The 14,411-nt window shown below is 36.3% G+C and overlaps 1 protein-coding gene across 1 annotated transcript; it reads right to left on the bottom strand.

Annotated features, from left to right (window-relative positions):
* Positions 1-1,619: 1,619 nt before the first annotated feature.
* On the bottom strand, positions 1,620-13,616 carry LOC127157304 (uncharacterized). The gene is made up of 3 exons (XM_051100533.1): positions 13,532-13,616; positions 3,643-4,275; positions 1,620-3,530 (listed from the first exon to the last, which is right to left on the bottom strand). Exons 1-3 carry the CDS (start codon positions 13,545-13,547, stop codon positions 2,467-2,469), a joined length of 1,713 nt encoding a protein of 570 aa, XP_050956490.1. The 5' UTR covers positions 13,548-13,616; the 3' UTR covers positions 1,620-2,466.
* Positions 13,617-14,411: the final 795 nt, after the last annotated feature.

Raw genomic sequence — 14,411 nt, forward strand, 5'->3', positions numbered from 1 at the left:
TACGTTGTCATTTATCCGCAATGTTTTAATGTTAAGTGTGATAACATGCTCTTGATTTGTACTATTTATTTCTTTTAAATATCATAAGGTATTTAATATATATATATATATATATATATATATATATAATTATAATTATTATAATAATAATAATTATTATTATTATTATTATCTTAAGTTGTTAAATTCCATATTTTTATCATAATATTTATATTTGAGTGTAATGCATTTATATTTTATTTTGTCATTAATTCTTTTGCATTTTTATGATTTTGTATTGTCTTAAGTTGTTAATGTTGTTTTTCTTAATAAAAGCTGTATATGTAGTTTGTTTGGATGGATGTCCATTTTGTTATGTTTTAGATGTATATTTGTAGGCGTTCATTAGCTGTCTATTTGATGACTAGTCTATTATTGGACTATGGTTAGACGTCTATTAAATTTTCACTGACAGCCCAAATTCTGTCTTGTTTTAGCCTAGACGCAGATTCAATGTCTATTAGACATTCAGATGTATTCGTTTAATAGTGGTCTAAATGATGTCTAGTCTATTCTAGGTCTATGTTTAGACGTCTATTAAATTTTCACTGACAGCCCAATGACAACCTTATTTTAGCCTAGACGTCTGGGCTGTGTTTCAACGGCTAATAGACATTTTTTAGACCAAACATTGCTTGCTGGGAAGTGACCAATTATCATTAGAGACCAACAAGCACCATTACAGTAACCATTAAAAGCAGTACAATTAACATTATAACCTGTTACGTCCTCGGACGTACATTTATTATTAGTATTCATTTTTGTATTTTTGTTGTATTGCGTGCAATACATTGTACGCAGTTTCTCTCTCCCTCTCTCTCTCCCACTGGCAGCGCTTGATTGGCACCAGCTGCAGGAAATTGCGTAGCGAGCGGGATCGTTTGAATGCTAAGAAGCAGAGCAGTGATGAAGTGTACATTTTTTTTTTTTTTTTTTTTTTGGCCTTGATCCCCCTCCGAAGAGATATGCTTCCAATTTTTTGATTTATGTTATAATAAACTTTTTGTGAAAACATAAAAAAAATTGTGTCAAAAAATGTTGTGGTCATTGTGAGCTGGGACAGGAGAAAGGGGTCTTCCCAAAATTATACCCTTTTATTTTCCTTGTCATCTGCCTTTCCAACCTAGACTGGTGAGGTCGTGACAAACCAGTAAAACTATTAACCATTTTATGATGGTTTCTTTTGTTTGTTTGTTTGTTTTAATAGTTTGTTATACCAACTATATCCTTGTTTGCATTAACAGCAGCTGTTCTTGCATCCATGGGCCATTTGCATCAATTTAGCCTCTATGTTGAGACAGTGTATTAAGAACTAGTCTGACCAGCTAGCAATTAGCCAAAGGGTGATCAGTGTTATTTTTGGATTCAACTTAGACTAATCTACATTTTTATGTAACTAAAAAAAAAAATAAAAATAAAAATAAGACCAGTAAATTAGCTGACTAAATTTTAAGATTAGTCTTAACCTTTTATGCAACCGGCTCCAGTTTGGTTTTCATTTATGTTTGCATGTCATCAGCCATGATTATTCTACTCTGTTAATTAAAAGGATGTTTATATGCATATCCACTACGAAAAACACACATGTAAGAGGCTGACAATTCACTAAACATGTACTTGTTTATAGTGACACTCAATATGTAGCAATGTAGCAGCATTTTTTTTTTAAACCTTTATTTGAATATGACAATATCATGCTCTACAATATTTCTATGAATACTCTCTGACAGAGACTCCTCCTTCATCAGTCCTGATCTAGACTCCTAAAAGCTGCTAATGTGACTGATGATTCCAAACCGATGAAATATTAACTCAATGCTTCAACCACATAAACTGTTGAAAAGCAAAGTATTATTCAAAAAAACCTTTGTTCACACCCAAATACAACATTTTTGGCAAATAAATTTTAAAATTGCATGGTTTTATTTTGATTTGTTTGTATGCTGTATGCTCTCAAGAGCTCCGGTATCAAGTTGATTAGAGTTGGGTGTTTCTTCTTCTCTTTGTTTTTCCTGATGTTTCTGTTTCTCCCATTCCTCACATTCTTTCTTCATCTCCACTCGTTTGTTTCTCTCTTTTTTCTCCATGTCTTCAATGGCTCTTTTATATTGTTCTTCTCTTTTTCTAAATTCTTCTCTCTCTCTCAGACTTGTTTCTCTCTCTCGTGCAAGGTTCCCATAATAATTATCCCACATTTCCCGTTCTTTATTTCTACTTCTCTCCTCCTCTTCATCTCTTCTTTGTTTTGCTGTTTTTATCTGACTCTCCCATTCCTCTTGTTCTCTCTTCATCTTCTGTTGTTGTTTCTTTTTTGCTCTTTTAAGTTTTCTTCTCTTTCTATAAATTCTTCTTCTCTTTCTTTAAATTCTTTTTCTCTTCTCCTTCTCTTTCTGTCCCATGTCTGTCTTTCTTCCTCCATCATCATGTTCATCCTCTTTTTCTCTTCTTCATGTTTGAACTGAAGATCTTCTTTCTCTCTCTGACTTTTTCTCTCTCTTCTTGAAGTTTCACATAATATTCATCCCACATTGACTGTTCTTTCTTTCTGAATTTCTCCTCCTCTTCTTCTCTTCTTTGTCTTTCCTGTTGTTTCTGTTTCTCCCATTCCTCTCGTTCTCTTTTCAGCTCCTCTCGTATATTTCTCTCTTGTTCCTCTCTGTCTTTAATGTCTCTTTTATATTGTTCTTCTCTCTCTCTAAACTCTTCATCTCTTCTCTTTCTCTCTTTGTCATGACTCTGTCGTTGGTCTTCCATCATCATCTTTAACTTCATTTTCTCTTTTTTATGTTTGTTTATCAGTTCTTCTTTTTCTCTGTTCAACTGCTTCACTTTCTCCATCAGTATCTTCTTTTGTTGTTCTTGTATTTGTCTTTCCATCTCTCTGAACATCTTACATGAGTAGTAACTCCCTCCATTTGCTTTCACCATGTTGTCTATCTTCTGCAGTAGATCAGTCACCTGTGTTTGGTCTCCAGTCTGTTTATTATTGAACACATGGAATCTGTTTCCACACGATTCAATCAGCTGATTCAAAGCAGATTCAGGTTTTCCCAGAAACTGTTCAATGGTTTTATTTTTCAGATCATCTCCTCTGGTAAAGAGAACCATGGTGTATTTTAAAGAGTTTTCACCAAACATCTCTTGAATGATCTTCACTGATGTTTTCTCCTCTTGAGTGAATCGTTGCCCTAAATTGATCACAATGATGAACACATGAGGTCCAGGCAGGATCATGGAGATGCAGTTTTTGATTTCTCTCTGTATTTCTTCATTACTGAGTTCAGTATCAAACAGGCCTGGAGTGTCGATCACAGTTATGTGTCGGCCATTGATTTCAGCTGTTTCTTTCTGACAAACTTTAGTAACAGACGTTTGAGATATGTCTGATATCAGTGCTTCTCTTCCCAAAATAGTGTTTCCAGTTGAACTCTTTCCAACTCCAGTTTTTCCCAGCAGCACAATCCTCAGTTCATCTTCTCTGTCTCTTGAATCTAAAGATAGATTTAAAGAAAATTGGTTTAAAAACAACTATATATTGATTTTTTTTTTTTTTTAAATTAAGACTGGGTTGACTTTAATCAATGCCGATTTTCTGATCATTACCTTGTGTCTGAAACCATGTCTCTAATGAATGGATTCTCCCCTTCATCTCATCAGATTTCAGCATTTTCTCCATCTGTGCGTCAAACAATGTCTCTGTGGAGAAACAAACACCACTATTTTCCTCAACCATCTGCTCCAGTTTCTCCATCAACACACACACTTGTGTGTTCAGGTCAATGAAATGATGTCGTCCTCCAAAACTCTCAATGACAGACTGTGTTTCTTCATTCAGTTTTTCTGTCTGATGCTCTGAATTCTGCTTTATGAGGATCATGATGTGTTTGTTGATTCTTGAGCTGAATATCCTCTGGATCTCCTCCATTTCTGCTTTGTCTTCAATATTAATTGGAGCATCAGGAATGATGATGATGAAAACATGAACTCCAGGATGACAGAGAGACACACAGCGGTGAGTCTGACGCATCACTTCCTCCTCTGAGAGCTGAGTGTTGAACAGAGCTGGAAGCTCCACCAGACTGATCAGACGTCCATGAAGCTCCACGTCTCTCCTCACACACTCTGAGCTGAGCTCTGATCTTCTCTCGCTCTGATTCAGGATCAGGTTTGATATGAAGGATTTTAATTCTCTGTTACTCCCACACACAACCAGATTCAGCTTCACACTCTCTGGATCTGAGAAAAAGGAAAAACAAAGTGAATTGAACTTAAATTAGATTTAATGTTGCATGATGTCAGAATTACTGCACTGTAATTTACTAGTTTCCCGCTAGCAAACAACCTTTCGTGTCTTAAATACATGCTCATGTGGAAACATTGAAGAGAAAGCTTTCACCCATGGACAGAGGATGAACCGACTCCAGGGTAAGGTTAGAAGTTGCCCAATGTTAATGTAATCTTTCAACTCCAATGCATCATTGTTATAACCAAACACAATTTTGGACCCAAAAGCAGAACACAGAGTAAAAATGATGCAAATAAAATTTATTTATTGCCAGAAGTCAAGCAACACAATCCATATCCCATTTGCTGTTGAAGATTAATGGCTGAAGTGAATTAGAAACAAAACAGGCCAAAGATGCGTTGGTAGCCAGGCAGGCAGATTGCAGGGTGAATGCAAGTAGAGTGGTCTAAAGACTGGCCTTAGCATAGTACCACATAGGCAAACTGAACGATCTGGCAGAGAATGACTGAAGACCCAGGGTTTAAATACTGGAGGCAGATGAGTTGACTGGCAACAGGTGCTTCGCATTCAGCAATCAGCCACAGAGAGGAGTGCGTATTCATGCCCCAGGACATACCAACTCACAAACACACAAGCACAGACACAAACACAAAAAAAGAGAAACACAGCTGGCCAAAAATCCAAATCCTGACAATCATAAACCCATCTTTTTAAGTACCAGAAAGTATGACCACTAGGCTTTGCTAGTCTAATGAATTGTTGTGTGTTTAGTGTTTTATGTCTTGTCATTTTTGCCTTGTATTCATCTAGTTGGATTTTTGACCTTGTTTGGAAGCTATGTTAGTAAATATTGCTGTATGTAGATCCTCCCCTAACCTCGTCCTTGGTCCAGGTATAAATTTAACTTTATTCATTTACTATTACATTTATTCAAGTGTTTAAATTATTGTATTAGCTTCTTGTGCATTAGCTTAAAGGCTCTGCAATCTGGTGAAATGAGAGATGTGATAGCAGTACCGCTTCTATACACAGAAAACTAGTTATGACTAATGACTTAACAATATTAAGAAATTTAAAATCATTATTGTTTCATAGAAAGAAGAGCAATACACAGAATTTCCTGGGGGCCTATAAAATTAGAAATTACATTTAAATGCCCCAAATCTTTATGATCATTTAGGACTTTAGAACTATGGCCATGTATACAAGTTGGTTAAGTCAAACACATCTATTGTTTTCTGGACTCCATTTCCCATGTGTTTCTTGCCCCTCATGTGATCTGGTCATATGTCAGTGTGTTGGACTTAACGCAGTGCTGCGCAGCTCGATCAGATTCTGACTTGAAGCAGTGTATGCGGGTTAGAAATTTTGTCTGACTTGAGGCGGCGCCGACGCCTCGTCACTGTCACGTGTGGCATCAAAGTACCGCGATAGCAATTCGAGAGCAGCCGGCGCAGTTTCTCCAGAGCGGCTGCAGGAGCTCTGATGACCACATGGCTGTTTCACGATTGGCCAGATTCACCACATGACAACGATCACGTGTGTTCTGGGTTTATTCTAACATCCTCAAGTCCGATAATACTAACAAATCTGTGTTTTGGCATAGTATAACACACTGGCATAATGTTTGGGAATATTCATGCACAATTTAAACACATAATCACATGATATTAGATTAAAAAATATAACATTTTAGAAAAGAATGACAACATCACAGTTGTCTGAACCAATGAGCTTTAAGCTGTGTCATCATCCAGGCTTTTCCCATCGTGCTTTTGGTCAGCGCAGTCGGTGGAGAGCTACTGTCCCCGACTGCTCAATCTGACACAGCCGCCTCGCCGTCGCTAGAGTTTTTTGGCACACGTCAGAGCAAAGCGGACGTAACTTGGACACATTTCTAACCGGCATGCATCTTGCAGTGATCACCGGTGATCAGTTCTGCTCAGAATTTGGTCATCTCTAAGGAGCCTAATATATCATGTTTATCAGCAACACAGCAGGTGAGTGTGATAACGCGACACCCGCCTACTTGGAGAGGTCAGAACTGGTCGTCTTGACTGCACTTATTTCACTTCTCCCCTTATTGCAGCCACCTACTCTCACCTTCAGGCGAGGCGCATCTCAAACGAGCCTGCTCGGAAAGAAACTGTGCTGGCTAAGTCAGCCGGCTGCTCTCGAATCGCTATCGTGGTACTTTGATGCCACACGTGACAGTCACGAGGCGTCGGCTCCTCATGCACTGCTTCAAGTCAGAATTTGATTAAGCTACGCAGCGCTGCATTAAGTCGAACACACCTAAAATGGACCCCTATGGGTCATGTGACCACTTTTTGTTAATTCCATTTATTAGTGAATAGTCTTGTTTGAGATTAACAAATTCTGTGCAGAATCGATCACCGGTGATCACCGCAAGATGCATGCCATTTAGAAATGTGTCCGAGTTACGTCCGCCTTGCTCTGATGTCATGCTGACTTGTGCCAAAAAACTCTCAGGATTGGTCTGAATTTTATCGATTTTAGCTCTCTAAACAGTAACTTGAAAATAAATTGGCTAAGACAATATCTTCAGAATCCTTCGTCTGTCTGGAATATAATTCCTCGGTTTATTTTCTCTCATTTGGGTGGGTTAAAATTTATTTTAATGTGTAATTATAAAATATAAAAACTTCCAATTAAACTTTCTAAATTTTACCAACAAGTACTTGCTACCTGGAGTTTTATTTATAAACACAATTTTTTCCCCTCAAAGTTTTCTCATCTGGAATAATGCTAATATTTTATATAGAAATAAATCTTTGCTTTATCACAATTGGTTTAGTAACGGGTTATTATTAGTAAGTCAGTTATATAATAATGAAGGGACTTTACTTACGTTTGAAGACTTTATCTCAAGATACAATATACCTGTTACATTAAAATAATTCAAGGTGCTTACTAGGGCTATACCTGCAGGTGTACATATGCTTTTTAAAAGCAGTGTATGGACAACAGCACTTTATGTCGATCCTCCTAGACCTGAACATACCTCAGCTGGCTCTGTTTCTCTGGGTTTAAACCTAATAACTATAAGATTAGATCCCTGTTTTTAAATAAGAGTATTTCTTCACCTTCTGTAATTTACTACTGGAACAGTATCTTTAATAATGTAAATTGGTCTCAAGTTTGGGCATTATCTCAAAAATTTCTCTTTTCAAATAAGGCTAAGGAAATCTCATATAAATTAATCCATAGAGTTTATCCTACAAAATAATTTCTACAAAAATTTTAAATTGATACTGATTTAAAATGCTCTTTTTGTGAATGCTCCAGTGAAACAATCTCTCATCTGTTTTGGTCCTGTAAGTATACCCAGCATTTTTGGAATAATGTGAAAGTTTTCATTGATGGTAATATTTTAAAAACATTTTCCTTATCTTATAGACATGTTATTTTGGGTTATTTTATTAAAGATCGTTCTTTAAAGGATGTCTGTTCTATTATAAATTTCATTTTATTTTTATGTAAATTTCACATTCATAAAAGCAAGTTTACAAAGTGCAAACCTCTTTTGTTAGTCCTTGAAAAAGAGATTAAAATGTATATAGATGTGATGTCAAAATTTAAAAAGCGGTTAAAACGATTATTACATGCTCATCCCTTATTTTCACATAAAATAAGGTTATTTATTGGTGCTAATCTGCAAAGTATATTTCTGTATTAACATTTCATTGTAATATCATATGGAATGTAAATATTTGTGCAATATATATTTGTTGGTAAACTGCTTATGTACCCTCTCTTGTTTTTTCTTTCTTTTTTTTCTCCTCTTCTTGTTCCTTGTTCCTTTATTCTGAGGCATGTGAAATGTGTTTTGTTATACAGTGAGTTATGGCATTGTACATGCTATTTGTTGTTAATAAAGCATTGGAGAAGAAAAAAAAAACCTCTCAGGATGGCAAGGCGGCTGTGTCGGATTGAGCAGTCGGGCGCAGTAGCTCTCCACCAACTGCGCTGACCAAAAGCACGACGGGAAACGCCTGGATGACGACACAGCTTAAAGCTCATTGGTTCAGACAACCGTGTTGTTGCTGTTCTTTTTTAAAATGTTTTATTTTTTAATCTAATATCATGTGGTTATGTGTTTAAATTATGCATGGATATTCCCAAACACTATACCAGTGCGATCTCTGCGTGAGATATGTGACTGTTGTCATATTTCTATAAAAATTTAAAATACACGTTTGTATTAAAGTAAAAATGGATGATAAATACGCATTTCGTAAAGAATTAAATAGCAAGCACTTTGAGTGTCTTGTTTATCATATTTATTTTCATATAAAAACAACAGAGCTGAAATTATATCATGTTTATCAGAAACACAGCGCATGAATGTGATAACGCCATATCCGCCTTTGAGGTGTCTGTTCTACTTTGAGAGGTCGGAACTGTCCGTCTTGACTGCACTTATATCACTCCTCCCCTCACTGCAGCCGCCTACTCTCACCTACATTTCAGGCGAGGTGCGGCACATCTCAAACGAGCCTAGTAGCGGTAATCCACCTGTCACTCAAGTGGCCACGCCCTAAATTATGCAGAACTTTAAGGCTTAATATAAATTAAATGGATGAGTTATAAAAAAATCCACCCTCCTCACAGTTGACATGAATGGCAAAATTAGCTATATAGACCAAAACCGCTTTTTGTACCAGGCTGTAAACATATTTTTTTTCTGCTGTGAAGTTGGGTATTTTAACATGGGGAGTCAATGGGATTGACTCCCTTTTGCAGCCAGTCTCTAGCGGTCAGTCGATGAATTGCAGTTTTAGTCACTTCCGTGTTGGCTTCAAGAGGGAGACCAGGGGTGCTTCTCATTTCTTATTTGTGCATCCTCGTTTCCTTTCCTCGCTTCCTTTCCTCGTGTCTTAGCTCCACCTCTTCAGGATGCGAGGGAAGGACACAGGGAAAAGACGCGAGGACGGAGGAATGGAAGCAAGTGAAATGATATATCCTCGCTCCCTTTAGCGTCACTTCAAAGCGTCGTCAAGTAATGATGACTCTACACCGCTGGATTTAGCTTGCATATGGGGATTCTTGAACATTAGAGATAATTATTATTTATATTGTAACCGTTTCAACCTCCACAAAAGACCACATTTGTTCTTATTTTTTTATATTACCAGTTATTATTAACAATGAATTATTCACAGTTATTAAATGTTTTTTATTTGTAGTAGGCTATAGTATGACAGTATGTTTAATTTTGGTGCTTTGATATAATTCTGCAACTGTACTAGAGTTGTGATTTTACATACATTTGTGTCTTGTACATGTAAACAATAATGACAATTATAATAATAATAATTAATAAACTGTGGTGAAAAGTACACATTATACATCGAAATTAAAAGCACTGTCAAAAAATCACCCACAGTCATGCTTAATACTCACATTTATGTGTGTTAGAATTTTCTGCCATGGTTAGCACTTGGAGCAGATGTGAAGGGGGAGGAGAATTTATACGTGCGTCACGTTAAGTCGATAAAAGACTTCCGCATAGGATACACCTGTATATCCTCGCTGATCGCTCCTCATGAAGCCTCCTCCCTCCTCGATCCTCGCCTCCTCGCGGTGCAATTAGAGAATTGAGATGTCCTTCAAGATGGCTGAGCTCGATCGGTTTCCGGGTCATAGGATGGAGGACAGAGGACCGAGGAGACGAGGAGGGATATTGAGAAGCACCCCGGGAGGTTGCCACTTGGCCATCACCCCTCTCTTTTCACAGAGAAAAGGGGCGAGCAGAGCTCATTTGCATTTAAAGGAACAACCCCTTAGAATGAGATGATTTTTGCTGAACTCATTTTGACAAGGTAAAAAAGGTGTTGTTTTACAAAACCATTGATATTTTTTTTATCAATTATATTAGATAAAAATCATATCAACTTGTGGCATCCGATGACCCCTTTATGGAACGTTACACTCCACCGCTTCCTTATTTTGCAATGAAAGGAACAACGTTTATTGCTGGAATATTAACAAATAGTTGCCAAATACAACTGCGTGCGACATCGAAAGCTGCTTCCAAAGGACTCGAACCGGTCCAGCCTACAGAGGACTGTTCTTGTTGCCGAGCAACTGTGACAGCTGCCATTGATGAGCGGCATTAACGTTTGTAAGTGACTGTTTATATTACTGTTTTATATGTTTATAAAACTTGTTGAATTTATTGAAAACAACAATTCAGGCTCTAGTTATTTTCATCTTCATAAACAAATATCATCTATTGCAGCTCTTTTCTAGCACCGTTGCTAAGCGATAGGCAATGGGGAACACCTGGTGGCACAATTAGGAAAGGCTAGACTGGGAGCGTCCTTAGTAGGCCAAGTCGGCCGCATCGTTCAAAGGATCCATCCTCCGAAGGAAGCAGTCTTTGAATTGGGACGCAGCTAAAGTGCTGTCTCTGAGAAAATATGTGAATCTAAAAAGCTCTTACACCAAGAGTTATTTTATAAAGTGTCAACACTGTTACCACAATATCAAAAGAAAAGCAGAATTTTTTATTAATCACACTTTGTGTTAAAAGCTCTTTTAAAGACCTAGTGCCATTGACAATGCGGTAACCACTGACAGTCTACCAGATCATTCTGTCAATTCTGTTAATTTACAACTCAGTTACTTAAAGAGTCAATTCTGTTTATGAACTATATTCACAAAATAAAAAAAATAAATGAATAATAAAAAACAAACAAATAAATAAAATTGTTGTTTAAAATCTCATAAACATTATTGATTTATTTTTGCACCCTTAATACTATAAACACTTTTTTTTAACTTGTCTCATTTTCAAGTGTTGGAATGTAAGGACTGTTTGTCTAATGAAACAAGGATTTTTTCTGTTCTGAATTTCTACACATTGCCTAATTTGTCCGTAACAGAGTTAACAAACAATACCATAAATATGATTTTGTCTGAGTTATGAAAAATAAAAGAATTCATATATATATATATATATATATATATATATATATATATATATATATATATATATATTAATATTATGTTATTATTTTAGTGGATAGAATAAGTACGTTTTGGTTAAATTAATTTCAATTTAAGCCCCTTATCCTCGCGAGTCGCGACTCATGATTCTCAACTTGTCTTGATAGAGAGGGCTCTCTTTTCGCTATTTTCCCGCTTTTGCAAGTTAACTGTTTGGCTACATCAAAAACAAGTTTCTCAGTTATGAGGAAAGCAGGAAACTGGCTCCAAACTTAAATGGCACAGATCTTCAATTTCCCTCTTTTCACTCACTTTCCTTCGTGTTTAAATAGCTTGTAAATGTACATTTTACTTCCACTCTTAAATTAGCGGCAATTCGGGTCAATTGCTTAAAATCCCATTCAAGCAACAACAAAACACAACGTTAAACTCACTTAGCCTATAAATTCAAATTAGGTATAGAACTTTTATTAACAAAACGAATAAAAATAGCTTACACCATGCTATATGCTTAATATAAAAAAACAAATAATTTAGGCTAGGCCTACATACATTTTAAATAGCCTAGTATATATAACTGAAAATCGGTAAACACCGTGGAACCAAATAAATGGCTATAAGAAACGTAGAACGTTTATTAGCAAAACGAATAAGAAAGAAATTACACAAAGTAAAAATCAGCAAACACTGTACAACCAAATAAATAAGAAACGAATGTTCAAAAAACTTGGAAAACCACCACAGATAAACGGCAAAAGTCAACAGGCTTTTCAAAATAAAAAAAAAAAAACATTGCAAAACTTCCACTATCGTCTTGTCTGTCTTGCCTGACCTCACTCTTCTTGTCAGTCAGCTCGTCACTCTGCTGGCTGATAAATAAAACTGATCTGCGATGCGATGCGACTGTCGTTCGGCACTCTGCATTGAGCAGCCGCGTTCAGGTTTATTTGCAGTGTCTGTTCTCCACTGAACTAAATAATATTTTATTACTATATAAAAAATAAATAAATAAATAAATAAAATCAAAAAATCAAAACGTTTGTGGTGGTCGGTGCCGCGGTGGGCAACTGAACACCGACTATGGCAGCAAGCCTATTCTCTGCGTCAGGTAACGTTATTTTTTTTTGTTTGTTTGTTTTTTTTTTTTTTGTTTTGTACCGCAGTCATTGTTACAACTCTTTGTACCGCAGCCATTGCTAACTCTAAATGTATTTTAATGTAGAATATGTTACATAAATATATGAATATAGAACATAGGCCTATAAAAAAAAAAAAAAAATTCTGCTGCTGGCTCGTCTGCCAGTGGGTGCCCCCTCACGCATAAAAGTCAAACTCCGCCTATGGCACAGCTGCGGAAAAGCATTGCCAAACCGCATCCGCATGACACTCTAAACAAGTTAACACGGAAAAAGTACAAACCGCACGCACTGCAAAACGAAAACTTAAGTTTATAGCATATTTGAAAAGGATATTACAATGAAAACTAATTTAAACCGTAAAACTAGAATAACGTTGGTCTAGATGTGTATCGAAAAGTTTAATATAAAAATGTATGTTTTTATTTTATTTATTATTTTTTTATTTAACAGGACAGTGCATATTAAAAACAGAACATCTGTAACATGCCAGAATTAGCCAAAGGCTAGTTTTCATCCGTTGTCATGTAGGCCTGTTATACATTGGCACCCTAAAAAAGCATAAAATATTATAAACAGTCAGATAAACAACAGTAGGAAACGGCATGTTAGCGCAGTGTTAGTCGAGATGTTAGTGTGAGATATATCCTTTTACAGGTCATTCGTTTCTTCCTGGTGTTAAAGAGTGCAGTGAAATAATCTTTTAATAAACTAAACGAAGCAGACCATTGCCTACTGTTGGCTAATATTTAATAAATACCCATTGAGGAAACTGCATATCTGATTCCTGAACTTGATGCCATTTCAAAACAAACGCCTTGAAATCAAAAGAAAAATGATGAAAAGCATAGCTTGGTTTGCTCAGAATTTGTGCCCAAAGTGTTATCTAAAGCGCCCAAAACCATACGATCTAATTCCTCCGAGCCATTTCACAATATTTGCATAAACATGTATGTGAGATGTAGTCTTTAGCGTTAGTTCCTTCCTGGTGTTCAATGCCACTTTTAAACATAAATGGAAAAAAGCACAGCGAAAAATAATTTCATAAACGAAGTAAACCATTGCCTACTGTTGGCTAATATTTCATAGATTGCTGCAAGTTGCTGCATATTTTTCTATCCAATTTTATTCTTACCTGAATCTGACGCCATTTCAACACCAACGCCTTGACATCAAAATCGAAAGAAAAACGCTGAAAGACGAGAGACCCTCATCTGTGCCCCGCCTGCAGAGGCTGAAAAAAAAAGATTATATTTATATGAGTGAATGAAGAATTCAACATCGCAGGATTGGAATTATGTAGCCTATTACAGTTCGGTCTGTGTCCTTCATTCATGTTCTCTCTTTTAAACGAGAAATTAAATTCGAAAGATGCGGTTTCTTCTTTAATTGTTCTAAAAAAATACAATAAACAGAAACAAATGAATTTTCATTATTCCAAATCCTTATTTCATTAAAAATCATAAGGATGATTTTAAAATAATGCAAATCAATTTATATAAGCTCATATAAATTGATTTGCATTATTTTAAAACACACACACACACACAGCTCAAAAAAATAAAGGAAACACTACAATAACACATCCTAGATCTAAATGAATGAAATATTATTATTAAATACTTTGTTCTTTACATAGCTGAATGTGCTGACAACAAAATCACCCAAAAATTCTCAATGAAAATCAAATTTATTAACCCATGGAGGTCTGGATTTGGAGTCACACTCAAAATTGAAGTGGAAAAACACACTACAGGCTGATCCAACTTTGATGTAATATCCTTAAAACAAGTCAAAATGAGGCTCAGTAGTGTGTGTGGCCTCCACGTGCCTGTATGACCTCCCTATAACACCTGGGCATGCTCCTGATGAGGTGGCGGATGGTCTCCTGGGGATCTCCTCCCAGACCTGGACTAAAGCATCCGCCAACTCCTGGACAGTCTGTGGTGCAACGTGTCGTTGGTGGATGGAGCGAGACATGATGTCCCAGATGTGCTCAATTGGATTCAGGTCTG

Source organism: Labeo rohita, unplaced genomic scaffold (genome assembly GCF_022985175.1).
Source record: "Labeo rohita strain BAU-BD-2019 unplaced genomic scaffold, IGBB_LRoh.1.0 scaffold_1030, whole genome shotgun sequence".
Classification (NCBI taxonomy): domain Eukaryota; kingdom Metazoa; phylum Chordata; class Actinopteri; order Cypriniformes; family Cyprinidae; genus Labeo; species Labeo rohita.

Bases quoted from the DNA above. Each gene is read 5' to 3' on its own strand.
- LOC127157304 (XM_051100533.1), bottom strand. The intron at 3,531-3,642 runs GTAATGATCAGA...ATCTATCTTTAG, and splicing joins GACATGGTTTCAGACACAAG to ATTCAAGAGACAGAGAAGAT.